The 27,585-nt window shown below is 53.2% G+C and overlaps 1 protein-coding gene across 17 annotated transcripts in view; it reads left to right on the forward strand.

Annotated features, from left to right (window-relative positions):
• Positions 1-27,585, forward strand: part of PPP2R5C (protein phosphatase 2 regulatory subunit B'gamma) — a 139,577-nt gene that overhangs the window by 104,142 nt on the left and 7,850 nt on the right. For 11 of the 17 annotated variants that reach the window (XM_027957408.3, XM_060401935.1, XM_060401936.1 and 8 more), the window contains 11 exons: positions 1,504-1,614; positions 2,557-2,649; positions 2,737-2,867; positions 6,762-6,821; positions 8,542-8,650; positions 10,199-10,252; positions 16,167-16,337; positions 17,636-17,763; positions 20,315-20,416; positions 21,982-22,054; positions 27,026-27,142. In XM_027957408.3, coding sequence (XP_027813209.3) covers positions 1,504-1,614; positions 2,557-2,649; positions 2,737-2,867; positions 6,762-6,821; positions 8,542-8,650; positions 10,199-10,252; positions 16,167-16,337; positions 17,636-17,763; positions 20,315-20,416; positions 21,982-22,054; positions 27,026-27,142 — 1,149 coding nt within the window. Of the gene's footprint in view, positions 1-1,503; positions 1,615-2,556; positions 2,650-2,736; positions 2,868-6,761; positions 6,822-8,541; positions 8,651-10,198; positions 10,253-16,166; positions 16,338-17,635; positions 17,764-20,314; positions 20,417-21,981; positions 22,207-24,345; positions 24,391-27,025; positions 27,143-27,585 lie in introns of those variants that run through there. The other 6 variants (XM_027957412.3, XM_042235511.2, XM_012099056.5 and 3 more) reach the window with 4 other exon arrangements.

The following is a 27,585-nucleotide window of genomic DNA, read 5'->3' on the forward strand; positions in this document are numbered from 1 at the left end:
CCTATGTGAGCTCCTCTCACACAACTTAGAGAGCAGACTTTTGTTGTTGGGGCTTCTGGAGCCCGTGATATGGGGAGTGACTGTGTTTGTTTGTGGAAAATGGTATTACAGAAAAACAGGACAAGCCAAAACAGGTGCCTTGGAGTTTTCGCTTGGTCTCTACAAGGCTGTTCTCTGAAGAGCCAGGTTTGCTCTGAACGCCCTGCAGAGACCCTCACTGTTGCCGTGGAGTGGGATTCTGCCTTGTAGGTTGGGGGGGTTTGATTCTGTGCATCTGGGTTGCAGGGACAGAGGGCTTCTTTTGATCCCTAGAGTCGAGCTCTGTTAACTGGTGTAGGTGGCTCAAAGATTTGGTGAGATCACTGGTAACATTTAAACTGATAACTATGAGGGGACTTCCCTTGTGGGCCAGTGGTTAGGAATACGCCTTGCAATGCCAGGGACGTGAGTTCAGTCCCTGGCTGGGGAGCTGTGGTGCCCCAGAGCACCTGAAGGGCAAGTACCGCAACTGCTGAGCCTGTCTCCACAACTAGGGAGTCCGTGTGCCCCAAGAGAAGATCCCGAGCACCACAACCAAAACCCGACGCAGCCACACAAACCAGAAATTTTTTAGAAATAAACTGACCACAAAAGAAAAATAGGTTATAAATTGGAGATAGAGGAGAACTAAACCTTCATTTATATCAGGAATCTATCAGTATATGTTGTACCTTATGCTTGTTAACCATGAGGGCCCCTGTGCGCCCAAGAATCCTAGATTTTGTGTAGAAAATGTGTCGTAAAGCCTGGTGTTTATAAACTGGTGTTTATAAAATTGAGGTGAATCAGAGCCTGGGCTGGGGGCGCATGGTGACGGACAGTGCAGGAGGAGAACAGAGCAGAGGGCAGAGTCACACGGGGGGATCTCCCAGACCCCAGAGGACTCTCCCGTCCGTGTGTCCCGTCCTGGCGTGGTGCCGGGCTGTCCTGCGAGAGGAGCCTGTCCTCCTCTCCTTGCCAACACTGCAGCCCTTTCTCTGGAAAGACTCCTCTGGCCGCCCACCCGGGGACCACCGTGTCGTCACTGTGGCCTCTCTTGTCCCTGTCCCTGCGGAGGACTCCAGAAGGTGCGCACGGCGTCCAGTGCAACACGACCTCTGCCGTTTCCTCCCTGTTTGCAGTTCTTGGATCTCCACGGTTTCCTTTGTGATCTCAGCTTTTCTCACTAGCGCTCGGAACTCTCTCTGTGTTCTGAAACAGGTGTCATCCCTGCCGGGCGGCATCTATTACTGCTGGCTTTCCGGAAGTCAGGCAGGGACCTCGGTGTAGGCTGTCACGGCCTCGGGTCCGGCTGCGGCATTGACCCAGGGTCGCGAGACCCACACCGCCTCTGAACACTGAGACCAAGACGAGCCTGGTCGCCACAGCAGGCAGCTGCCGTTAGAATGCCTTGAGGTTGTTGTAGACACTCTCTGGAAGTTGTTTTAATATCCTGGTCATAATTATAAAATATGTGGATTTTAGTTTGCAGTTAACATGTTTCGAACGTTACCACCTTCCTCCAACCCCACGGGAGCAGAATTTGACCCAGAGGAAGATGAGCCAACGTTAGAAGCAGCCTGGCCTCACCTGCAGGTACGGGGTCGCGGGTGCCTCAGAAGCAGAGGGGTGGGACGTGGTGGTTTCTCAACCGGAGCCCACGCCCAGCTGGTCCCCGGGGTGGGGAGCGGGGAGGCCTCGGACCTTTGGTGTCACAACCCTGCAGACCTTCACATCCGAGAGCAGTGTTGTAGCAGAAGAAGGTTCTTGTTTGTTTGGAGACATTACAGAAACTACAAAGCTACAGAACTGTCAGTATATTTTCAGTGGAAGTGACCGATGAGCTGAGGTCGCGGGTCTTATGCAGACATTTCTCAGTCTTGGTCCTCGGACTTACTGTTACCTGCGATGTGTCCCAGGACCCATCTGCTTGACGGATGCTGTTTTCCTGGCACATTAGTGAAGAAAGAGGTGGCTTGGGCAGGGCGCCAGCCCTACGAGCTACATTGGGAGGTCTGGGTTGGCTGAAGGAGGGCAGTCGGGGAGCTAAACACCCTGGGAAGGAGCTCGATGGGGAGCAGACAGGAGGGGCCAGAGGCAGAGCACCCTGCCCTCAGTGCCGTGTGTGACCGTGACCGCCTGCAGCCCATTCATGCAGGGGTCCCAGCTTCCTGTGCGCCCGGCCTTCCGCCAGGACCGTGGGGGTGACGGGACCTGCGAATCCCACCTGGAGTCTGGTCCCAGCCTGGGCTGTGGCTTCTGTGCACTGTGGGCTCCAAGCAGGGGCGACCTCAGCCGTGGCCATCACTGTGTAGATGCCACGGAAGGGTATAGTCCGTGGTTCTTATAAGTAAAGCAGTTACCATCCTCAGTATAATCAAGCCACGTGCTTTGATGTGGATTCTTCAGATACGTGCCTGTGGTTTTGTTAAGGTTAGTATTTGCAGACAGAGATTCAACTCATAGTATGCTGTGAAATCTCCGTTTAATGAAATACCGTGTTATTTGACTCACTTGTTTTTTTCTTTTCCCTCCTAGCTTGTTTATGAGTTTTTCTTAAGACTTTTAGAGTCTCCAGATTTCCAACCTAATATAGCGAAGAAGTATATTGATCAGAAGTTTGTATTGCAGGTAAGGCCCAGATTAGCTGAAGCTACAAATTGCGTAATCCACCCAGAGAGAATTACCGTGTCACTGAGTGTCTTTTTCTCCTTGAAGCTTTTAGAGCTCTTTGACAGTGAAGATCCTCGCGAGAGAGATTTTCTCAAAACTACCCTTCACAGAATCTATGGAAAATTCTTAGGCTTAAGAGCTTACATCAGAAAACAGATAAATAATATATTTTATAGGTAAGTCCAAGCACGGTGGCCTTCCCCTCTTGCACGCCGATGGTCCCATCACACTTAACCTCACCATTTTCCTTCAGAGGCTGAAGAGGAGTGGCTGTTTGTGAGCAGCTGGCCTGTCGTGTGCAGCTGGGGGCCCGTCTACACCTCTTGTCTCGGCGCCGGCAGGGCCCCTTTGCTCTGTGCCTGCTCCCCTACCCCCCTACCACCCCCCAGCCGGCTTGCACCCCAGCCTGTGGTCTAGCTCTTTTCAGCAGGCTGGTCACCCCAAGCCTGGCTCCCTCTGGACCCACTCAGAGCCGCACCAGCTCACGCTTCCCCGTGGATCTTGGTGGAAGGAGGTGGTTGGGGACTGGCGCAGGGGCTCTTTGGCGGCATCCCTGCTGGAAGTAGTGGGTGAGGCAGAGCAGTGACCAGGGCCTCCCCAGGCCTGCAGGTCCACGGGGGCCGGCTTGGCCCTGGTTTGTTGAAGGAGGGCCCCGCCTCAGGGTTCAGGGAGGAGTGTCCCCCAAGTGTTCAGTTTGACCCCCTTCTCCCTTTGCACACCCACCCACCTCCACTTCTGTGAACCTGAGTGCTAACGCCCCTAGATCCGCCAACTCCCACGCCAGCACGCTCCTCTGATGAGCAGGTGTGGGTTCTGGGCGAGCCCCCGGTGCCCCGCTCGTCCTCCCGTTTTCTACCAGCCCTTCTCCTCAGCCTCCTGGGCTCTGGAAACAGGCTCGCACCAGGAGGGCCCTGGCGTGGCGGGTGGTCTGGTCTCGCATCTCCAGCTCCAGCTTCCCGCCCGGCTCCTGGGGGCATCCAATAAATGTCAGTGGATAAAACCCTTAGCGTGGTTCCTTCTCTGCCCTTGGAAGCAGTAAGGGGTGGCTCAGCCCCAAGTCCCCGGCTCCGGGATGCCTCAGGTAGTGATGAATCCCGGCGCTGACAGGCATCCGCTGTGAGGTCTGAAGGCCAGTGGATTTTGTGGGAGGGGGTGGCCCGGGGGCACCAGCGCAGAGCACCCCAGTCAGCCTGGCTGGGGCCTTTTTAGTGGCCATGATCGAGCAGGGAAAGCAGAGGGGCTGAGACGGTGGGCGGGACACAGGGTCCCGTAGCCGAGACCAGCTCCTCACTTCATGAGAGAAAGATGGAGAGGGCGCCCAGGAGCTGCACCCCACTCGCGGCGCCCCACGTGGCGCAGCTGCGGCCTGCGAGACGGTCTGAGACGCGCTCGGCCCCCTCTCCCCGAGGCTGCTTGTGCGAGGCCCCTACCTAGGCCTGTGCTTTCTCAAGTCTAGTCCGCGTCTTCACAGCTGAGTCAGGCACACGCCCGGCTGAGGGCTGACGGCTCCAGGTGAGGGCTCTCGGCCATCTTGGTCACCGGTGGGGCCTGAAGGTTAGGTGGCAGGTAGAGCCGGGCCTCAGCCTCTGCTCGACACGTCCCCGGCAGCTGGGGGCTTCGGTCAGCCGTCTGCTGGCCCTGGCGTCCGGTGACCCACCAGGCCCCGGGAACTCGAGGCAGAGGCCGCAGTGGCTGCCGCTGCCCCGCAGGGCCTGGCCTCGGCCAGGGGCAAGCTGGCTTCTTCCCTTTGTATGGGTCAGAGCGACTTGGGGAGGTGAGCACAGCCCAGCTTGGAGGGGGAGCAGCTTCCGCCTTTGTGTGAGGTGCAGAGCGCCTCACCCCCCAGGAGAGGGGTGCATGGTGTCCGTTTGTGGGGGGCCCTGTCCTTGACAGGCAGGTTTCAGCCCAGCGTGGGGAGAGGCCTGGCTCCTTTGTGTGGAAGGAGGAAGGAACACCGCGGCTCTGCTCTGCATGGACCCTCAGGGCTGCCTCCCGTTTTGTACCCACTTTCTTGCTCCTCTGCAAAAGAAGGAAGGGGGCTGTGCTTGCTTTCTCTTTCCTGTGAAGTGAAGTGATGTCGCTCAGTCATGTCTGACTGTTTGCAACCCCATGGACTGTAGCCTGCCAGGCTGCTCCATCCATGGGATACTCCAGGCAGGAATACTGGAGTGGGGTGCCATTTCCTTCTCCAGGGGATCTTCCCAACCCAGGGATCGAACCTGGGTCTCCCATACTTACAGGCAGACTCTTTACCATCTGAGCCACCAGGGAAACCTTCTCTTTCCTGTACCTGCTCCATATCTATCAAGTAATCCAAATTAAGAGTTTACCGATGAGAAGATAGTAAAGTTGATTTAGGAAGATAAAATAGATGCCGGCTCCAGGCAACCCTTGTTTAAATGTCAGCACTGGTAGAGCTGGGTCACAGGTGGCACCTAGGGGCCTGGCTGCCTCCAAGCGTCAGGAGCCAGAGCTGAGCTCTCAGGCTTTAGGACCCTGGCCCTGCTGCTGCCTGCCCAGCCGGCCTGGTGGACACAGAGGAATAGAAACAGAAGTGGGCCGGTCGTGCTGGACAAAAATGTAACTTGTACATCTGAGCCATTTTTAAGTATTTCCAGTAAAACAGATGAAGCGAAGGGAGCCTTGAGTTCATGAGCCGAAGTGCCTCCCGTGTAGACGTCCGAGGAGGCTGGAGCTCCCTCCGGGCCGGCTTTCCGGCTCAGGGCAGGGCAGCGGGGCTGGCGTGTCTGAGGCTGGCACGGGCCCCGCACACCATGCAGCCTTGCTCTCACCAGCCCGGCCACCACGATCCATCACGGGCACACCCCTGCCTCAGCTCCGTGCTGTGACCACTGCTATGCTCTGCTGCTCAGCGATTCTCACCCAGGTCCCTGTGGGCTCAGCTCCGATCAGTCCAAGCTGGTGGTGTCCAGGCCTCCACGTGACTGCCTTGCCTGCCCATCACCCACCTCTGTTGTAGCCAAAGGGATTCCCTCCCCACCCCATGACCCCATTTTTAAAAGATCGGTTCCAAAATCTAGAGACGTTAGGCCTGCTCCTTGGAAGCCTGTCACACTTTGTGTTTGGCCTGGTCTTTACCTTACCGTCACTATTCCATGCGTTTCAAACAAGGACAATGAAAATTTTTATTCGTTGCGAACTTATTTTTGGCCCAAAGCTGGCTCTAAACTGGTAGTTTTTGTCTGCTAGGCAGGAATGTTTTTCAAACGCCAGCCCCCTCTGGCTTCAGGCAGAATTCACTGCGTATTCTGGGTTAGGCTGACTCCAGGCGAGCCAGGTTGTGGGGCAGCAGTGGGCTGTTCCTGGGGGACCCTCGGGGAGAGAAGTCGCTGTCCTATTTCCTGGCCCTGGCCCCTCTCCCTGGCCCCAGTAGACTCAGCAGTCGTGTCTCAGATGCCAGGCTTGGCCCTCACACCAGGGCTGTGTTAACAATAAGTCCTGGTCCGCTGCCTCAGGCTGACATGGGCTCTGGGAGCCCCAGGGACCACACATGGACCCCAAGGGAGTGGCTGCTCAGACAGAGGTTTCAGAAGATGGCAGTTGAAGCAACGTAGGAAAAGCGTGGGGTGTCAGGGAGGAAGTAGGGGAGCCAGTCCCAATGGTGAGGAAGTAACTTGTACCCTTTGCAGAGACCACGCTAAATATCGGAGGCTTTAAAACTGAGTCAGGTGTCAACTTAGCTTGAGATGTGGCAAAAGAAATAAAAGCAAACAGCAGGCTATTTGTTGTCAAATCCGGGTGGTTGAGATGTAGTGCTCACTGTAAACATCCTTCCCAATTTATGTTTGAAACTTTCAAAATAAAACATTCGGGAGAAACGGGAGCAAGCCCCTGCTCCCTGCCTCCTGAGCATTGCACACCCAGGCCTTGAGGAGTCTCTGGTAACAATCAGCGGTGCCCCCAGAGCGGTGTTCACAAATAGCGGCGCTTCTTGTTGCCTGGCTACGTGGTTTTCTTCTAAAAGCCTTGTTTTCTTCTTCAGAGCATTTTCGTCTTTTCCAGCCATGATTTCAGTATTCTAATTCTAAGTGACATCTTGCTTTTTCTAGATTTATTTATGAAACAGAGCATCACAATGGCATAGCAGAATTACTGGAAATATTGGGAAGGTAAGCTGTCTCTCTGTTAATTGGCAGTGAACAGCCTTAGGTGGGATTCATGCCAAAACGATCCAGTTCACTGCATTCAACCACCCCTCCCCAGAGCAGGGCAGTGCAGGCTGTCCTCCAGAGGAACTTAAATCAGCCTCAATGGCAGGGGCTGGTGAGCCCTTGGATCAGGACTGAATGACAGGACTCTTCCATTCGTATGGTTCCATATGTGGATTCTGTTTCATGTATATACCTCGGTAGCATTACTATGGGAACCCAATCTCAATTATTTCCTCAAGAGCAGTGCTAAAAATAGCTACATTAAGAAGGTTTACATCTGACACTTAGAAGAAGAATAGGTCATTTATTATACATTTGGGGTATTGAGTAAGTACTAGTATTTCAAATTGCTTTGATTTTATAAATTTTTCATATGTATTCTTATAAACTAACATTTCAAAAATGTCATCGTCTTAATCCAAGTAGAGTTCTTGCTTCGTATCTTTTTTTTTTTGATCAACAACCAGTAGGTTTTCTCTCAGGCCTCCTAACTCACTGATTGTCAAACAGCGTTCCTCAGGTTCCACGGCTGAATAAGCTCGAAAGTGCTTTTTCCCCAACACCTCGCGTGGGGATTCAGTTCACCTTAGAAGCTAAACGTTCTGAGGGGTCCTGCAGGGAAGAAACACCCTCCTGTTCAATCTAGTGACTCCCGAAGCTTTTAGAAGACCGTAACAGTGTTGCCATCTGGCAAACTGAGGCCCAGTCGTTCTGAAAACAACTTCCCTCGCCGTTTCAGATAAAATGTAAAGCAAACGACAGTCCTGGTGGCGAGCTCCCCTCTGACAGGGCCCCGGGTTCTCTCTCCCAGCGAGTGCAGTGAGCGCAAGAGCGGACGCCCTTATTGTCTGGCCTTACTTAACACTCATGCCTCCCGTTTCCTTCCTTGTAAAATGGGAAGGTAATCGTATTCATGTCCGAGATTGTTGCGAGGCTGACGTGTCCAGACAGCCCCCACGCCACACACGAGGTCCTCTCCTGTCCCCTCGTTTGAATGCGCAAATCATCCCCAGTGGTCACTGCAGACTGAGCCTGCCTGAGTGCCCAGTGTGCCAGGCTCAGGGACAAGGCACCAGTTGAGAAGCTGCTGTGACTGCTTCTGCAGCTCTCAGCAGCTTACCTGGGTGTGAAATGTCAAGTAGATGTTGTGGATGAAAACTTCAGCTTGGAGGTTAAGAGCAGGGGACCCCCTTTCCCTGCAGAAGGGAACAGCTTTCTTGTTGATTTTTAAACGACACCCACTCTGCACACGCAGACTCTGTTCTGCCAGCACTGGACTAGAGGCAGGATTTCTCTGGGGAAGTGAGTGAGAATTCCAAACGATGGTGGAGGCCGAAGGAAGGCGCTGGTGCCCACCCGAGCTGCGGGTCTCAGGGCCCTGCCTGGCGGAGGAGGTTTTGCCCCCAGAGGCTCCCGCTGCTCCGGGAGCTACCTGTGAGCTCAGAATTTTTAAATCACCCTGCAGTTCCAAAGATAGAAATGACTGTGCTTCCTGAAAGGGACCTAACAGTCTTTTAATTTCTGCTACTATCCGCCCTCCTTTTTTCTGACACTCATAATTTGCTTGCTGGTTTTCATGGTGAACACAAAAACTTTAAAAAAAAACAACAGCGAGATACGTTTTTTAACCTGGAATTTGTATAAATATTCAAACTTTGAATAAATTCTGTTTTCGCAGTATAATTAACGGATTTGCCTTACCACTGAAAGAAGAGCACAAGATTTTCTTATTGAAGGTGTTATTACCTTTGCACAAAGTGAAGTCTCTGAGCGTCTACCATCCTCAGGTGAGGGCTCCTCCCTTGACGGTCGGTGGGGCCTCGGGAGGGAGCGTGGCCGTCTCTGCTTGGACCTCAGTGAACTTGGGACGTTGAAGCCCAGCCTCCAGCAGGGAGTGTTTTCTCTGTTACATCACATGTGGACTTGGGTGTCAGGATTCTGATGATGAGTGAAAGGATAAGGGAGTAAAAGAGATTGCTTTTTAAGAATATCAGAAAATTCTCAAGAATGGAGAATTTCAAAATTGGTTGTCAGTATCGGAAAGGGAGCGGTTCACACGATGAAGGGTTCAAGGAAGACCTCTCGGAGGAAGACTTCCTGTGGCGGGATAGAAACCTCACACCCCAAGGACGACACCTCTGTGTCTGCCTGCCAGTCAAGTGGCAGGAAGACAGGTTGTTTGGGGACTTCCCCAGCGGTCCAGTGGTTAGGGCTCTGCACTTCCACTGTAAGGGTCACGGGTTTGATCCCCGGTCAGGGAGCTAAGATTCCCCAAGCCACGTGGTGCAGCCAAAAGAATAAAAAAGTAAATATTTCCAAACAAAAAGTTTGTTGTTTTTTTTTGAAGCTGTGGGGTTTTTATAACTTTGTAAAAATCTGTTTACGATTACACTGAAAAACTAATCCATAAATGGTTTCTAACTGGTTGTTTGGCTGCGTTTCCCCCAGGAAATTTGGGTTTTCCTTCACCTTTTCTTCTAAGTTCCATGTAGACAGAAATAAGCCACACTGACTGCAGCTTGGGAAGTTTCAGGTCTGAGAGCCAGGACACACCCCCTGCGTTCTATGGGGCCTCCCTTGGGGAGCATGCCTCAGGGCATCAGAAAGCGTGTTCTTTGGTGGTAGTTGGTGGTTTAGTAACTAAATCGTGTCCAGCTCTTTGTGACCCCATGGACTGCAGCCCTCCAGGCTCCTCTGTCCTTGGGATTCTCCAGGTAAGAACACTGGAGTGGGTTGCCATTGCCTGCTCCAGGTGATCTTCCCCACCCAGGGATCGAACCCATGTCTCCCGCATTGCAGGTGGATTTTTTACCAACGGAGCCACCAGGGAACCCAGCTGTTCTAGTAACACTGGCTTCCTGAGAAATTTTTACTTAGAGTTTTTTCCCTGTTTCCTACTAACTGGTAACATCTTTACATCCAACCAATTTATTATCACATTAGTTATTCTATATTAGAAATTAATAGTTTAGGGATTTAAGATGGAAACAGATTTTAATTTTTTTTTCCCAGCAGTTAGATTACTTGTCCATTACAGTCTCCAAAAGGCCACAAGGAAAGTCCTCACCAGCCCTGGGCTGACTTGGCAGTATTGGTCTAAAAGACCATCTCCTGGTTGTTGTTGGTTTTTTTTTTTTTTCCAACTTCCTGATGTTCCTTCTGCAGTTGACCTGTGTCTCGCATCGGTCCTGGGGTCCCTCCCTGAGAGTCCCTGGGGTGGGAGGTGGGGGGCATGGGTCATGTCCAGGCCCGTCTCCCCAGGGGAAGGTGTCTGGCGGTGATGCAGCGTTTTCACGGTAACATGCAGTGTTAACACTCTGTCTCTCTCGCTGTAGCTGGCCTACTGCGTGGTGCAATTTTTAGAGAAGGACAGCACCCTCACTGAGCCGGTAAGTACAGCCGCTCGCTCGGGGCCCTGCGATGTGGTGTGTGATCGCAGTTATCAGTGTTGTCGTCTGGCTCCTTCACTGCAACAGCCTCTCCCTCCTGTTACAGCGACGACAAACGCAGGCTGATCTCATTCGTTGTTATGAGTTTTCAAACTGTAGCAATTTTAATTACAAGTCCCCTTGTCGAAGTGATTCTTTTATGTAATAAGATGGCCACCTTATCCCGCATTGCCTTTTACTCTGAAAGAACGGCATGGCTGCTGAATTGTGTGCAGTTTAATGCTTCCACGTCGCTTGGTTTAACAGCACAGTTTACTGACTGTAGTCAGAGGAAGTGTAGTAAGGATTCAGAATGCCTATACTAAGGAGGTTTTGCTGTTTTGAAAATTCTCCCCAAGTTAGAGTGTAACTATTTTATGATCATTGTATCATAAATGAGCGTTAGATTACCACTGTCAGTGTTTAGATTTCCACATTTCTTGGCAGTTTATCTTTATTAAAAATAAAAAGGCTATTGTAACCTAGATTTCACAAAGTTGGGTGGGTCAGGTGGCCGTTGAAGCATTTGAATACACTTTTTTAACCAGCTTTATTGAGATGTAATTCTGTGCCATATAGCTCACCCACTTAACGTGTATGAGTCAATGGTTTTTTTATATACTAGGTTATTAATTTCTTCAAATGTGGTAAAATATACTGTATAACAATTTATTGTTTAAAGTTTACAGTTTTGTTGTCCAGTCACTCTAGTCTTGTCTGAGCCTGTGATCCCATGGACTGCAGCACGCCAGGCTGCCCTGGCGACTATCTCCTGGAGTTTGCTCAGACTCATGTCCTTTGAGTCGTTAATGCCGTTGAGCGGCATTGATTCCATTCAGGATGTTGTGCCGCTGCCAGCACCGTTTCTAAAACTTTGTCATCGCCCCAGACGGAAGCTCTGTCTTCGTTAAGCAGGGCTGCCCCATTTGCCCTCCACTCTCCCCGTGATAACCTCAGCTCTGCTCTCTGTCCCTGAATCTGACTGCTCTAGACTCCTGATGTGAGTGGACTCATCCAGGATTCGTGCTTTTGCAGCTGGCTTTCTTCACCCAGTGTCATATGCTCGGGGTTCATCTGTGCCGCCGCGTGTGCCAGGAATTCTTTCCTTGTTGTGACTGAAGAGTGTTCCGTTGTGCAGCTAGACCGCATGTGGGTAACGCGTTCACCTGTCAGCGGAAACTTGAGTTGTTTCCGCACTTCAGCTTTTGTGAACATCTGTGTGCAAACATCTCTTCAAGTCCCGGCTTTCAGTTCTTTTGTGTGTAAACCTGGAATTGGACGTGCTGAGTTGCATGGTGATTCTGTGGAGATGCCGTTCCACTCTCCACAGCAGCCGCACCGTTCTGCATTCCCATCCACAGCCGCAAGGATTCCAGCTGACCCGCACCCTCGCCGACACTTGCTGTTTTCCGTTCTTTTTACTGTAACCCTTCTAGTGAGTGTGAAGGAGTATCTTGTGGTTTTTGATTTGCATTTCCCCAATGACTAATGATGTTGGGCATCTTTACACATGTATATTAGCCATTTGTGTTTCTTCTTTGGAGAAATCTCTTAAATTCATTGCCCATTTTTAATTGGGTTGGTTTACTGTTAACAGAGCAAGAAGTGTCAGGGGCCAGTGTGAACGTTTGAACACTTTTAAAAATCACTACTGGACTGAAAAAGGTGACTGTTGTAATTCCTGACTCTTTCTTGTCCCTTTAGTGGTCTTCCACAGTTTCCTTGTTGAAACTGTAATTTTTATAGTGAAAAAAAATAGAAACTCTTAATACTGTATCCTGAGTTAAACTGCTTCTGATATCTCCTTCCTCTGTAAGCTTTTAAATTCTACATGTGGCCACCCCTCTTCACCCTAAAATTCAGGGAAAGCCCTTGGTCATCCTGCAGGGGAAACAGGAGCCCCCTGCTCTGCAGCCCCTTCCTGGGGTTCCTTGCACCTCTGCCTCGGCTCTGTCCAACATTCTGGACACCCCCCCAAAACCGGGAGGTGTACCAAATCTTACCAGACTTATGTACCAAACACAAAAAGCATTTACTGCAATTTAGGTTGAGGACGTGTTATTTTAACCTCCTCCTAAACTGATGACATGTTTAGATAGGGAAGGAACAATGAGATGGCACTAATAAGAAGAAAGCCCTTTTTAATGTCTTTCTAGTGACGCATCCTAATTCCTGTCTACATTTGCAGCTCTTCTCCAAACTGTTATAGGAAGAAATCTTAACAGGAACCCTGCTCTTTTCCTACTATTCCTACTTCAAAAATAAGAAAAAAGTGTGCAGTTTCCTTCTATGATATTTCTTCATGCATATTTCTCATACTGTCTAGTGGCTAAAGAATTCACTGAATCTTACCCTACATTTTTATCATGGAATAAGGTTTTCTCACCAAGCCACCCCCTGCAGGTTCCATCCACCTGCACACCCCCCACCCTGCCCCCCACCACCACCATCTGTCAGAACCTGGTCCTAATCCTGCTCCAGCAAGATTCAGTGAACACCCCCACCTCCCTCTCTCTCTCACCTGGAAGTAACATGGATGCTGATAAAGCTTATGCGTGTGTGCCTAGTTGCTTAGTCATATCCAACTCTGCAACCCCATGGACTGCAGCCCACCAGACTGCTCTGTCCATGGGGATTCTCCAGGCAAGAATACTGGAGTGGGTCGCCACGCCCTCCTTCAGGGGATCTTCTGACCCAGGGATCGAACCCAGGTCTCATCTCCTGCATTGTGGGCAGATTATTTACCGTCTAAGCCACCAGGAAAGCCCAAGAATACTGGAATGGTTAGCCTGTCCCTTTTCCAGAGGATCTTCCCAACTCAGGAAATCAAACCAGGATTTCATGCATTGCAGGAGGATTCTTTAACAGCTGAACTGCCATATAAATTCCCACTAATAAAGCTAATACAACTTTGCAGCAACGAGAGCTTTTAACTGTAGTTGTCTGAAAGAAGGCAGGAGACAAACAGTGTCCCTCCTGGCTTCAGTGGGGTCCTTCTGTCTTAGATAGTAGATAGAACACTCGGACTCAGCACAAGCCCAAAGCTACTTCAGGTCCCCCTACACCCAGTCCCCAATATTTCCACCCAGAACCACTTCATTTCTTGATTTTCTATAGCACAGGTAATATAGTAGCACCCTTGATTACAGAGTGCTATTAAAGATGTTAATGTAAAAAAAAAAAAGTTCACAAACATTCAGACCCTCGCCTCAGTAATTTCCTTCCTTTGGAATTCATGTGTTATGAAAATCTGAAGCCCATTTTGTCTGACTTCAACATCAAAAGCATGTAGACAATTTGATGAAGGTATAAACCCTTGTGAAGGTGCTGGGATGGGCACTCGACCTGCGTCTCACGGTCCTGCACCCACGGTGTACCCACTGATGATCTGTAACTATTTTGGTGTTGTTGTTTGTAAACCGTGTAGAGCTTTCTGGGCATGTTGAACACGTGCACTGTCAGTATAAGAGTTAGAGGCTCATTCGATAGTGGGTAGAAGTAAAATCACGTTCCTTTTCCGCCCGCCTGTCCCTTGAGGCTGACTGATTTTTTGCCCCGTGGCCTTTCCCCCTGGTGTTCCAGGACCACCTGGAGGGACTCCCAGGATGCCGGGCTCTCCAGCCACTACCAGCGCCCCACCAGCTCCTCCCGGGAGCAGGCCGCCTGTTGGCTCCCCCAGAACTCAGTCTTGAAGTGCGCCCGGCAGCAAGAACCATTCCTGGCTCAGATTAGCACTCCCCTAGCAGACTCCCGCTCCTGCAGAACGCCCTCCCCCTTGGAAGGAGCGGAACTGGTTGGGTATCGGTCATAAGTCGTTCCAAACAGTGTGGAAAGTAAGCCCAGTGTACAACTCTGATTCCAGAAATAAGACCTTTTCCAGAGACATTAGCCAGATAAATCAGCTGTGTTCTGTAGTTCACAAATCAGCATATTTCTCCTAGAAAAACTCCATTTTGTCAAATGACGAGGGATGGTGGGTTTGTGAAGTGATTGGCACCTGCTGAACCTTAAAAGTGGTTCCAATACACAGTGGAGTGGGGGGCTCAAATGTCTACTAACATGATTTTGAGCAAAAAAGTAGGGAAAATCATCAAATGATGCATTTTTTTAAATGATCCCTCTTAAAGACAGTCGTGTCTTAACTTCTTATGACAGACTTTGAAACTGGGGCTTGAGTAAATCTGGAATTTTATAAGGTGAAAGGACAGAGAAGGTTATCCAGGAGCCTGAAGGTCAGAAGCGTCAAGGCAGAGTTGCCCTTGTTCTGAACCTGCTCGCTTTGCCTGTGGTGCCGGCGCCCAGGCCGGCAGCAGAGCTGGCGTGGTCTGCGGAGCCGGGGATGAGCAGTGAATGGAAGCTCGGCTGCAAGCGGCGATGCTCACCACAGTCCTGGCTCTGGCTGCCGGAAACGGCCGTGACGAGGGCAGATGGCTACGTTAGGCGACAGGTCGCAGTCGTTCAGTTACGTGGGCAAGTAGGTATCTGCGCTTGGCAGACACGTGCAAGTTTTGCGTCATTGTACCGTTTTAGGCTTAAGGTAGCTAAACTCTTAGGGATACAACTAGTCTACATTGCCGATCAGATATTTTGGGTGAACAGCCTCTACTGGTAGGAAGTTTGGGAGATGCAGGAACATGATAAAGAAAGGCTGCCTGGCAGGGACTTTGCCTGTGTCATGGGCAAGGAACCTAGTGGCCAACGCTCACCAGCCAGGGTGCTGCCACCCCGCTGGGCATGCCTCACAGGGAACGGCTGCACAGACCTGCACTGGGGCCCTGGCCCGGGCCAGGCTCACCCCCTTGCTGCAGCCAGCGCTCCACAGGCACTAGTGTGGATTTAGTAATAAAGTCCTCTCAGCAGCCCCAAGGCGAGGATTGTTGTTCCCCCTGGTATTTAAGGAGGGCTCCGGGGCACCGAGGGCTGGCGCCAGCGCGTGGCCACGCAGAGGGCTCGCCAGCAGCATCAGTACTTCACAGCAGTTCGCGTCTCTCTCTCTGATGTGTTTTAACACAATTGAAAACACTGTGTGCACAGCTATGTACGTATATGTGTGTTCAGTCGCTGAGTCGTGTCTGACTTTGCAACCCCATGGAGCCCGCCAAGCTCCTCTGTCCATGGGATTTTTCAGGCAAGAATACTGGAGTAGGTTGCCATTTCCTCCTTCAACAGATGTTCTTGACCCAGGGTTCAGATCCACATCTCCTGTGTTGCAGGAGGATTCTTTACCACCTAAGCCACCTGGGAAGCCCCTGTGTATGTATGTGTGTAAATATATATGAGCAGTCAGTTAATTTGAGAGAGAAATGGATTGTGCCTATGTGTGTGTGTCTCCACCCCAAGACATGTATACAGATTCGTATGCTCTACATTTCTCCAGTGGTCTTATTTTCTCTAAGCTCACCTAACTGCCTATCTTTTTATCTTTATTTATTTATTTAAAGATCTGACTCTCACTGATGTGGTGGTTAAACAGAGTGGGTCACATAAATTAAAACTGTGATTCTGAAGTATATAAGATTAGGTCTAGCTCATGGCTCAGATTGTAAAGAATCTGCCTGCCATGCAGGAGACCCGGGTTCAATCCCTGGGTCAGGAAGATCCCCTGGAGAAGGGCATGGCAACCCCCCACTCCAGTATCTTGCCTGGAGAATCCCAAGGACAGAGGAGCCTGGCGGGCACCAGGCCTTAGGGTTGCAGAGTCAGATACCGCTGATCAACTAACACTTTCAACACTAATTATAAAAGCCAAATTCTCAACCACTGAATCACTGTTCCTTCTTACAGGGGAGAAAGCACCACCTCATCTGTGGCTTCTCAGAGGGGACCCCTGAACAGGCAAGCAGGCTGTGACCCCTGTGTGTTGTCTCTTCCGTAGGTGGTGATGGCACTTCTCAAGTACTGGCCAAAGACCCACAGTCCGAAAGAAGTCATGTTCCTGAACGAATTGGAAGAGATTCTGGACGTCATTGAGCCGTCAGAGTTCGTGAAGATCATGGAGCCTCTTTTCCGGCAGCTGGCCAAGTGCGTCTCCAGCCCCCACTTCCAGGTAGGGCGCCGCAGAGAGCGGCCTCGAGTCGTCCCCTCAGGAGCCGGTGGGTCGCAGGGCATCGCTGATCGTGTTCTTGCCCTTCGGGTAATCTGAAGGTGACATCGGGCTTTGGCCTCAGCTGTAACACATTGAGGCTTCGGGTCTATCCAGTGCCTTGTCCCCGCCCTGCCACTGAAGACACGCTTCTCAGTAAGAGTGATTAAGGGCAGCTTCTCTGTAAGCCGCCTCCGTCTCTGCGTTCCCTGAGCTGCCAGACACACACAGCCTTACCGTCCACAGCTGAGTGCTCGGTATTTACGGAGAATGTGCAGCTGTTTGGCGTCCACTCCCTCCCTCCATAAGCGATCCGCCTCTGACACTTGAGTTTTAGGAAACAGGCGTGGTTCTCATTTCCGTCCCTTCCACGTCCCTGCGTGGGGGCCGCAGCCACACCACGCCCTTCCCGATTCGCCCTAACGCCCTCCCAGCCCCCGTCAGAGGTCATCCCGGTGGCTCTTCCAGTCTGTCCGCCTCCTTTTAACACACTGGGCACCATCGTTTTGTATCGAGACGGTATTTATGGTGGAGTCTTCGTGAACAAGGTAGAAACGTAGGCACCGAAGGAGCAGAACCTCACGGTCTCCAGGGCGTCGCGGTCCAGCCGGAGAGGGCGCGTGGCCGCTCGGCCCTGCCGGCAGGCTCAGAGCTGGCGTCCCCCACCCCGCTGTCCCCAGCCGGCACCCCCGTGGCTGTCTCCCGCCCCCTCCCGCCAGCCCTCAGCAGGGACAGGCCCCGCCACCACCGGTTTTGAGCAGAAGCCACATTTCCGCACGCACACCGGCTCCCCCTGCCTCCGCTGCTGCCGTTTACCACACGATGTAGCACTGACACGTCAGACCACTCGGCGTCGTGGGTTCACCCCACAGAGTGCGAGCTCCCCGACGGCGACGGCTTCTGCCTGCAGGCCTCCCCGTGGGATCTTCAGGGCCAGACGGTGCCTCCCCAGGGCAGACGCCCTCCCCAGGGGCAGATGCCCTCCCCAGGGGGAGACGCCCAGAGAGAGTGCTGGGCAGCTGATGGTTGAGGGCGAGCTCACGCAACTTGTGGCCTGAGCACCCGGCCCGTGTCCAGCAGAAGCGCTAATCCAACCCATGCAAGACTGAGTGACTGATCTGAGGCACAGGGAGTCATCCGCCTCTTTGCTGAAGGCGCCTCAGGGTTACAGTCTAGAGCCCTCTCGCTTTTTCCTGTCCAGTGGCATGCGTTCCCCTTCTGTGTGCGTGCCGCCGCTGAGTGCTGCGCCCTTCTGCCTGCAGGTGGCCGAGCGGGCGCTGTACTACTGGAACAACGAGTACATCATGAGCCTGATCAGCGACAACGCAGCCAAGATCCTGCCCATCATGTTCCCATCCCTGTACCGCAACTCCAAGACCCACTGGAACAAGTGAGCGCCCGCCACCCACCCTTCTTTCACCCCTTTCTAATTAACCTGATTTTGGGGTTTTTTTTTTTAAATTCAAGTAGCCTTTATTTATTTGACCGCACTGGATCTTTGTTGCTGCGTGCAGGCTTTTCTCTAGTTGGGGCGAGCGGGGGCTCCTCCCTAGATGGGGTGCGCCGGCTTCTCGCCGCAGCGTCTTCTCTTGTTGCGGAGCACGGGTTCTAGATGCGCAGGCTCAGGAGTCATGACGCACGGGCTTGGTGGCTCCACCGCATGAAGGGTCTTCCCAGACCAGGGAGCGCACGTACCTCACGTGCCCTGCATCGGCTGGCGGATTCTTAACCACAGGACCACCAAGCAAGTCCTGTGCTGGCCATTTTTAAATTTTGTGTACAGTATTTTGCTGATACTTGAAACCAGTTACTATTGAATCCAAGTCTCGGTATCAGTTAAAAAAATTAGATGCTGATTTCTCTGTGGGCTGTGACCAAGCCAGAAGCGTGGGCTGTATCTCGCCCTTTCATTGACATCCTGTGCCCGAGTTGGGCCCGCGTAGGAGGACACAGTGCCTCCCTGCCCAGCCCCACCTTGCCCCCGGGCGGTGTCAGGAGGTGCATCTTCCAGGCCTCCTCTGAAGCTCCCTCCATAGGAGTTAAAGGTCATCACAGCCTCGGGGCTCATTCCCGCTGGAACAGAGGCCACCCCTCCCGTGGGGCCCCCCGGAGCCCTGCTGACCCTCGCCCTAGTGAGCCCCTCTGTGCCCGCTGCCCAAGCAGCCAGAGAGAAGGGGCGAGTGACCCAAACGCCACCTCGGAGTCTCTGATGCCTGGTGCCCCTGCTGCTCTGCCCCGTCCTCTCACTTGGCACAGGTGAGCAGGCTGACAGTCGCAGCCGTCATCTGCTACGACCTCAAACCACACCACCCTCTGGGCTGCCCTGGTGCCCTCGTTGTGCTCATAAATAAGGAGTCAGGCTTCCGCTTCGTCCATCGTCTGCCCTTTCTGTGTTATAATCAGTGAATCCGAGTTTAAAGCAGGAGGGACAGAGCTCTGATATCCAGTCCCGCCCTCTTGTTTGTGGGGGGGATGGCAGGGTGGGACGCGGCCCGGCACGCCCCTGGGAGCTGGTGGGCCACTGTGTCCGCGGGGTCTGCCCTCACCCCTCCTGCTGTTCTAGCTCACAGACTTGCTCTGCTGCCCACTGGGTCTGTCTCAGCCACAGCCTCCTCACCTGAAAAGCAGAAAAGATGCTGGCCCTAGGACTTGCCTGGCGGCCCAGTGGTTAGGACTCCTCACTGTCACGCCAAGGGTCCCCCGAGTCCAGGAACTAAAGCCCCACAAGCCATTTGGCTCAGCCAAGAAAAGGAGGAAATGTTGGCACCCACTGTTGAGTGGTGACCGATCGATCAAGATATTGTCAGGCCACATGCAGTACGTTGCCTTGTGGCGCCTGCCACCCTGCCACGGGGTTGGTTAGGACAGAGTGAGCGTGCGTCAGTGTAAAGCTCCTGGTGCCTCTCTGCACTCATGCGCTTCTGCAGCAGCCCCTCAGCCTCAGGTCTGGCAGCGGCGCCAACAGCCAGAGTAGGAGAGACCGCAGCCGTGGCAGTGGAAAGAGTGGCCTAGCGGTCCGTGTTCACGCGTCGCTTTCAGCAACCTTTCCTGCGTGACGTTCATCTTCTGTTGAGCTCCGCAGGTACTAACCAAGCCCTCGCGCTAAGCCCCAGCTCCTGCATGTGGTTCAGAGCGCTGTGATGGCTTAGGTCCCTGCCCCCTGCAAAGACAGACACGTCCTGTTAGATGTTTTCTAAACAGGATCTGGTTTTATTATAGTGAATTAAATACTAGTTAAGACTTGCGTGTCGAGTTTTTGCTTGTTGCTCCCAATTCTGTGGGTTGACCTGGCTCTGAGGGGCAGTCCTCTGCCCGAATCACGGGGGTCGGGGGGAGTCCCTCACGTGGCTGCAGCTGATGACAGGTGAGACCGGAGTCCTCCCGAGGCCCTGTCGGGAGGGGGACAGCTGGGTCCTCCCTCTCCTGGGTGTCAGCGCCTGAGAGCTGAGCTGGATTAAGCTGATCGGTAGTAGTTTCATTTAACACTCTCCTAAGCTGTGCTTTGGCAGTGTCAGCATTAGTTTTTTGTCCTCGGTGAGTAAGATTGAAAGGAAGCTGACGCCTACAGGAAGTAAAACATTTCCATTCTTCTCTGTGTGATTAAGCTTGCCTCAACTGTACCTGTTCGAGGTTCAGCGTTTTCTATTTGACCTCCAAGTAATGATGCGGCTTTTGGCAGCCGCTAGCAGGGTCGGTGAGCCGGAAGGCCCAGGCACTGAGATGAGAGGCGTGGTGAAGCAGGGTTGCCTCTGAGAAAACCAGCAAGGAGTCAAAAAGTCACAGGCTTTTAACTCTAAAGCTTAGGAGACTTGTGGGACCATTGAAATACGCTGACAGGTTGGGAGAGGAAGTAGTGTGTGGTGGGGGCGGGGAGGGGGATGGATCCAAAAAAATGAAAAAGATGAAGCATCCTGAGTTTCAACACGAAGCTCTCGTTACAGGACAATACATGGCTTGATATACAACGCACTGAAGCTCTTCATGGAGATGAACCAAAAGCTGTTTGATGACTGCACCCAGCAGTTTAAGGCAGAGAAACTGAAGTAAGTTGCTCGTTTCAAAAGTTACTCTTTCAAGGATTTTTTTTTCCCCTTGATCCTGAATAAACCTCTGCCATTGGTTTGTCCTAAAAAGTTATTCTTCACTTCAAAGCAACATCTGCCCTTTTGTACTAGAAAGCAAATTAAATCTTTGTGATGAAAACGTATTTTCTAAGTTAGCTATTCTCTGGCACCTCCCTGGTGGCTAGGACTCAACGCTTTCATTCCCGAGGGCCCGGGTTCAATCCCTGGTTGGGGAAGTAAGATCCCACAAGCCTCACAGCCCGCACCCCCACCCCCCGCCCGCCACAAAAAAAGAGACCTTAGCTATTCTCTCCCTTATTCTACCAGTTCAGTCATCTTTGCAAAAAGTACATGTAATCATCAAGAATTTAACTTTTAGAATCTTTGCATTTCTCAGGGACACTTAAAAACAGGAATGTGTAGTGATTTTTCATGGTCATCAGGCAGGAATTTAGATTCTATCCTGTAAGTTTTGTGTAAAAGAGCCAGAACTGCACCCAGCATCGCTTTATTGTTCTGACTTGTTGGTCTCCATGAGTTCGGGCATTCTCCCTAGAGTCTGGGGCCTGAGCCCCTCACGAAACCAGGGCCCTGCTCTCGTGCCGTGAGGACGTCAGAGCCCACCCCTGTCCAGGGACACGCTCAGTGACTCCGTCCCCGGGCTGTGCTGGTAACAGCCTGCTCCAGCCGTTAACAGAATCACAGAGTGCCGTTTTCCTTCCTCAGTGTGTGTTTACCTGTATGCCAGGCCCTGCTGTGAATAAAACAAACACAGCCCTTGCCCTTCTGGAGTTTCTGCTCTGGGCAGTGCGGAAAGAGCACGATAGCAAAACATCAACGAGTGTGTGAGAGGCGGCGACAGAGGGAGCGGCAGCAGGAGGGCGCAGGGAGCTGGCCGTGGTGTCCTCGCCCCGCAGGCTGCCTGCCCCTCCTGCCTCAGGCCGGCGCAGTGTCCAGGGCTGAAGTGCGTGACCCCTGGGGCTTGTCTGATGGTGCATCATTGTCCATGGGACATCGCACCCCTAAAAGGGACCTGACCCACCAGGCCGTACGTTTTCTAGATTTAAAGAGTTGGTCCCGTAATGAGTGATTTCCTGAAGGTGCTGCGCCTCGTGGGTGCAGACCTGTGTGCTGGGCCTCTGTAAGCACGTCCTCACCTGGCTTCTCCACGCTGGGGTGCGGGCTCACTCTTCACGGGTGTAGAGACGTCCATCAAAGCCGTGAGCGTCCTGTGACAACGCGACAAAGCCAGGGAAGGAAGGCGGCGAGGAGGTGCTGGTGCAGACGCTCCTAAGAGCCGAAATTCTTAGACGTGTTAAAGTTTTGGTGTGTTTGTAATTTTAGCTCTTTTTCCTCTAAGCCCAGCTTTGTTTCTTTTTTTCCCCATTGCGTACCTCGTGGTCACCACTGTGACATACGTGAAATAAGACCAGACAGTGACAAAGAGGAAATGAGGTGTTGTGTTGCTGGCCATGCCCCCCCCTTAACACTTTCTTGAATTTGATTTGTTTCTCTAACGCCAACGACATTTTACTATTTTTCAGAGAGAAGCTAAAAATGAAAGAACGAGAAGAAGCGTGGGTTAAAATAGAAAACCTAGCCAAAGCAAACCCCCAGGTACTAAAAAAGAGAGTGACGTGAAAACGTCTAGGGTGTGACTTGAGTATTTTTGTGAGAGAGGAGTGTGGCTTCATCGTGGGAGGGGAGACAGCTCCACTTCACTAACATTGTGTACGAAACTGTCCGCAATAAAAATGCTTTCCAACCTTCGTATAAGTACTTATTTTGCCCCACCAAGTTTTTACCACAGGATTGGCGTTTTTACCGATTATTATTATTATTATTATTTTTACGCTTTTTAAATAAAATGCAAACCTTTCGAATATACTGTGGTAAAAAGAAAAGCCAGGATACAGCCTCTGTTCTGGGCCCAGATTATAGTTTGCTTTTGTCTCTCAAGTGTTATAGATGCTGTAGTTGAAACAGTCCTTTCCTTTCTTTTTAATATCAAATTAATTCTAAAGGGGAAAAAAATAAAAACTGGATTTGAAATAGGTGAAGTGTGAAGTCAGCGACCTGTGTCCTAAAATGAGGCTTCTTCCAGGCTTGAGCCTTTCTCAGAGCAGTTGACTGACTTCTATCATCTTAGCAACTAATCCTTTTCTCCCGCCCCGGTGCACCCTGGCCGCTGGGCCCAGCGGGCGTGTCTTCTGGGGGCGCCGGCACTGAAGCAGTGTCCCCTGTAGAGGGGAGCCAGCTGACACCCCCCCAGACGGCCGGGGTTGGGGGCCGGAGCTGGGGCCGCAGGGGTCATGTCCTCTGGTTGGGGGATTGGAGCAGGTCCCGGCAGGCATCCTTCCTGGCGCTGAGGGCCCATCTGACCGTCCCTGAAGGGCCTTTCTGTGAGTCTCTGCCGCCCCTGAATTCTCAGGGCTGTGGTCAGCTCCCCAGAAAAGAAAAGATTCTTATTTTCTGAGGATAACTGCTCCAGCTGCCCCCTAAAGTCCTAAAAAGTTCTGTGAGGTGAACCAGATGACACGCAGCCTACTTGTTGCCTTTGGTGAGAAGTGTGCACGAGGCATTGTGATCTCAGGTGTTCTGTGGGTTCTCAATCTCTGTGGCATTGAATAAAAAGTGACACGTGACTCAAAGTTGAAAGTATGTCCTTCACGTTCGTAACAACATGCTGATTTGTTATTCCCTGTCTATATGCCACGCTCTTATGCAGAAGTGCTGTTTTAAGATTACTGTGAAACAGTGTGGTCGTTATTGAGGCGGGTGGCTATGGGCGTATACTTTCAAGAACAGAATCTATGCTGAACATGAGGTTAAAATATGGCTGACGTTTGTCCTAAAGCCCTGCGTCTGGGGCGTGTGGGTGGACGGGCTGGGCCTGACGGGGCACCCAGCTGCCTTGCTCTGTTCTGATGGCTCCCATGCAGAGGTCAGATGGGGTCGGGGGGTCCCAGTCAAGGTCATCAGGGCCCCCATCACACACCCTTGGAAAACACGTGAAAATGTGTACAAATCAGAGGGTCTGATTTTATTTGTTTTACCTGGAAAACAGGAATAAACCCCATGGGAGATCCCACTAACGTATATATATGTGTTATCCTCATTCCCCTGTTTTTGAACCTTTCCTGAATGTTCATCCATCGCATTTTCCCTCCTTCGGCCGCTCTGTCTCATGGCGTCTCAAGTAGCAGCGTCCACGGGGCGGCCTCTGCTGGGGTCTGCCTCGTTTGTGCTGCGGAGCCCTGGGCCGGGCACCGCCCCATCCCTCATCTGTGCCTGAGAACCACCTCTGCCTCCACCCCGGCCCGTCCCATCCGCACGCTGCAGTCCACCGCTCGCTGTCTGAAATGGAAAATACTTCATGGGCTAGTGTCTCAGAGCTGGAAATCAGGGCCTTGGTGCTCGCTGTTCATTCTCGAGAGAGAGAGAAAATCTTTTCTAAATTCTAATCACTGCTTTCCATTTATAACAACCAAAAATGGTAAATAATTTTGTGGGTAATAGAGTTTGCTTTCTGTCTCTGTAACGAAAGTAGATAGCTGGGTGGTTGCAGCCTCATGCGCCATCTCGAGCCTGCCGTCTGAGAAGTAGCTCACCAGCTTCCTCATTTAAGGTGGCCCCCAGCCCTCCCTCTGTTCGCAGGGGGGACTCTAGCAGTCTGCCTGGTGCTGAGCCTTGGATTTGCCCAAGCCAGGTCTCATCAGTCCTGAGACGTGACCGCAGATCCCCATGTAGGCCGCTGGATTCGGAAAGCGGTGGTCCTTTAGGATTCGGGTTGTTTGTCTTAGCAGTTGTGGCAGCTTGCGTTGGGGTGCTTTTAACGGTCAGACGTGATTCAGTCTAGTAAAGTCGTGAAATACGGAAGGTTTCTAACGTGAATGTGTTTTTCCCAGTCCACCAAAAGAAGCCATACAACGGTTTAACGCTCATCTCCTTTCTGCGGGGATCTCGTGACATGCAGACCAGGTGCGCCTCTGATTTTCAGACGCGGCTGTGGCTCCGTGTTCTGTCTGTTAGCAGCGAAAGGACGATGCATAGTAGGCCCGGGGCACAGAGCCTGGCTGCCTGCCTCTCCTGTGGGAGACGAGCCTCTGGGCATGTGCCTTCCCTCTCCCACCTGTTGAGAACATCAGCCTTGGCGGGTGGGGGAAGGTTTTTATTCCTGGTGAGACTCCTCTGCCCACCCCCCTCCCCGCCCCAGCCTGCCAGTGACACCGACTTCCTGCAGACATCGCCTAGCATCCTTGTTCGAACTTCTCTTTGCCCCGAGCCCCCCAGGGGCTCAGAGTCCCGCCCTCCCCTGCACTCCACCCCCCCGCCCCCCACCGCCGCTGCTCTTGGCACAGCCACTCACCGGTTGTTCTGCCTGGACACTGATTTTCTCTTGGCATGGCCGAAAGCTGAAATACTGGTTCAAACCCCACGCACCACCTCCTGGGCACTGCCCTATCTGCCTCGCCCAGCCCGAGTCCTGCTGGGACAAGTTGCGTGAGGCCCCCAGCTCCTTGTGCCAAGCAGGCCCCCTCCTCTCTCAGCCGATGGTGCCAACTGCATGTCCCAGGATACGCAGATGAGAATGAGACAGGGCCTGGGTGTCAAGGAGGGGAGCCAGGTGGGAGCAGAGAGAACCCACACTGTCATACGATACAAACACTGGGGGTGATGCTGGTGAGAGTCTGGTCCTGCCTTTAGAGAGGGACACGTAAAGGAAGGCTGGGGATAGGGTGGCCACAGCCGGGTGTCCCCACGCCACCAGGACTTAGCCCTCCAAGAGCACTGGGCTGCCTGCAGATGGAGCCAATGCGTCTCAGCTAAGCTGGGGGTGCTGCAGCAGCCGGGGGTCAGGACAGAGTGGGGCCTCTAGGGAGACCAGGCTCCTCGTGGATGGAGTGTCGTCGCAGGGCAGGGGCTGGGCATGGTCTGAGTCAGGGCCGAAGCTGGAGAGGGAGCAGGACCCGTGGGTTTGTGCAGGCGTCGTCCCGGCTCACCTGTGTTCAGAAAGCTATTGGGGTGCTCTGGGGCACCTGTGGAGACGCTGCTGCTGGCCAGGGCGGGTGGGGGCGCTGAAGGGCCTGCGCACCTGCCACAGTGGGAGAATCGGGCTCGAGGATGTGGCTCCTGCGAGGGGCTGAAGGCAGGAGTCTGCGAGACCCTCGGGGGCCATGAGGGGGGACAGTTGTGTCGTCCACGCTGTGGCGGAGGAGAGAGGAGCGGGGCTGGCCGGCGCCCCAGGCCCAGGAGGGGGCGGCTTCAGGGCTGATGGTGGTCGGCACATGGCCACAAGGTCACCCACAGCCTGGTGCTCAGCGTCCCGTCAGAGGGCCAAGGCCCAGGCCTGAGGGGTCAGGAGGAGAAGGGCCCCCCGAGAACTGAGCGGTTCCCCCGGGTGCGCTTGGCTGGTGGGAGGGAGGCATATGGGCGGGGGGCCCAGGCCCCCAGCCCAGGCGGAGGGACATGGTGCAGGGCAGGGAGGGCGGAGCTGCATCTCGGGACCCCAACCCCCGCACCGGCCCGGAGCCTCGGTGGGTTAGCGTAAGGACCGCAGCAGTCCTTCAGTCAGGGGCTTCTAGCACTCACGTTATAGCTTGTACTTGGAGTAGCACCCAGCTCGTGACAGACACACGAGTGGACGCTGAGCACTAAGGACAGTCAGGGCTCTCTGCCGCCTGTGAAGCAAGCTCATCCCCCACCCCGCCCAGTCACACTCTCAGAAGCAAAGTCAGAAACCGTCCTGCTCACACCAGAGCTTCCCTGGTGGCTCAAAGGTTAAAGCGTCCGCCTGCAATGCGGGAGACCCGGGTTCGATCCCTGGTTCAGGAAGATTCCCCTGGAGAAGGAAATGGCACCCCACTCCAGTGTTCTTGCCTGGGGAATCTCATGGACGGAGGAGCCTGGTAGGCTGCAGTCCATGGGATCGCAAAGAGTTGGACACGACTGAGCGGACTTCACTTCACCTTACTTCACACCAGAGCCTGACTTGGCCTGGAGCCTGGGGAGAGCGGTGTCCCCCCGGGTCCCCCGACGGGACCCCACTGGCTTGTGGGCGCATCAGGCCCCCTGCAGGGCCGGCCCCAGTTGGCAGGGTGAGGTGTGAGCTGCGGGACTGATCGAGACAACATCGTCCGGGAGGTGAACAGAGAGGCTGTGCATCAAAGGGTGGGTGTGATTCGTGCTGGGGTTGGGGTGAGTCTGGAGAACACGGAGCAAACAGGGACGTGAGTGAGGGTGACGTGGACGCGGGGAAGGCACAATGAGGCCTGCAGGGTGCGGGCAGAGGTGGGGGCTGGAGGCAAAGGCTTCTGTGGGAAGCGGTCCCCACGAGCAGGCCCAGGGCATCAGGAGGCCAAGGCTCCAGGGTGGGTGTCCTGCGGCCCAGGGCTGGGAGAGCCTGGAAGTGAGGCAGCCGCTCTGCTGTCCCCACCCGCAGCCGGGCAGGTGTAGGCCAGGCTTGGCTCGTCCCGCACACAGGCTTCCTTCAGGAGGGGCCCCGGGGGCGGGCAGCATCTTGAGGAGGAGCCCTGGAGCCACCCCCCCGAGCGCTGGCCGAGAGTGACTCCGCGCTTTGCATTGCAGTACGCAGTGTATAGTCAAGCGAGCACCATCAGCATCCCGGTGGCAATGGAGACAGATGGGCCTTTATTTGAAGATGTGCAGATGCTGAGAAAGACAGTGAACGAAGAGGCTCGCCAGGTAAAAGCGCGCAGAGCTCAGCTGGCCGTGCCCCGTAGAGACTTGCTTATAAGACGTGTGTGCGATTTTAGCCACGTGGTGGGGTGCAGCGCCTCCCGTGTAAGCTGACGTGGAAACTCACGAGTTGGCCATCTTACGGGAGACCTCCCATCTGTACATCTTAGATCAAGTTAGTAGAAGCAGTTTTTAAGGGTTAATACGTGCCTGAAATGTGTTTTCTACGTTTACTCTTAAGAGTAATAATCCCAGCTCTTACCTGCAAGTCAGCTCACAGCTAGAGTGAGAACTCGAAAGGTGTGCGGTCACGTCTGCCCCGTGTGCGCCCTCTGCCCACCTCTGGCTCCTGCTCTGGCCCAGGGCCGGCCCCTTTAACTTCTCCGCAGAGTTCCTGCCAGCCCCCGGGGGTCCCAGGACGCTGGCAGAGCTCTACTGTCAACAGCAGG

This window comes from Ovis aries, chromosome 18 (assembly GCF_016772045.2).
Source record: "Ovis aries strain OAR_USU_Benz2616 breed Rambouillet chromosome 18, ARS-UI_Ramb_v3.0, whole genome shotgun sequence".
Taxonomy (NCBI): domain Eukaryota; kingdom Metazoa; phylum Chordata; class Mammalia; order Artiodactyla; family Bovidae; genus Ovis; species Ovis aries.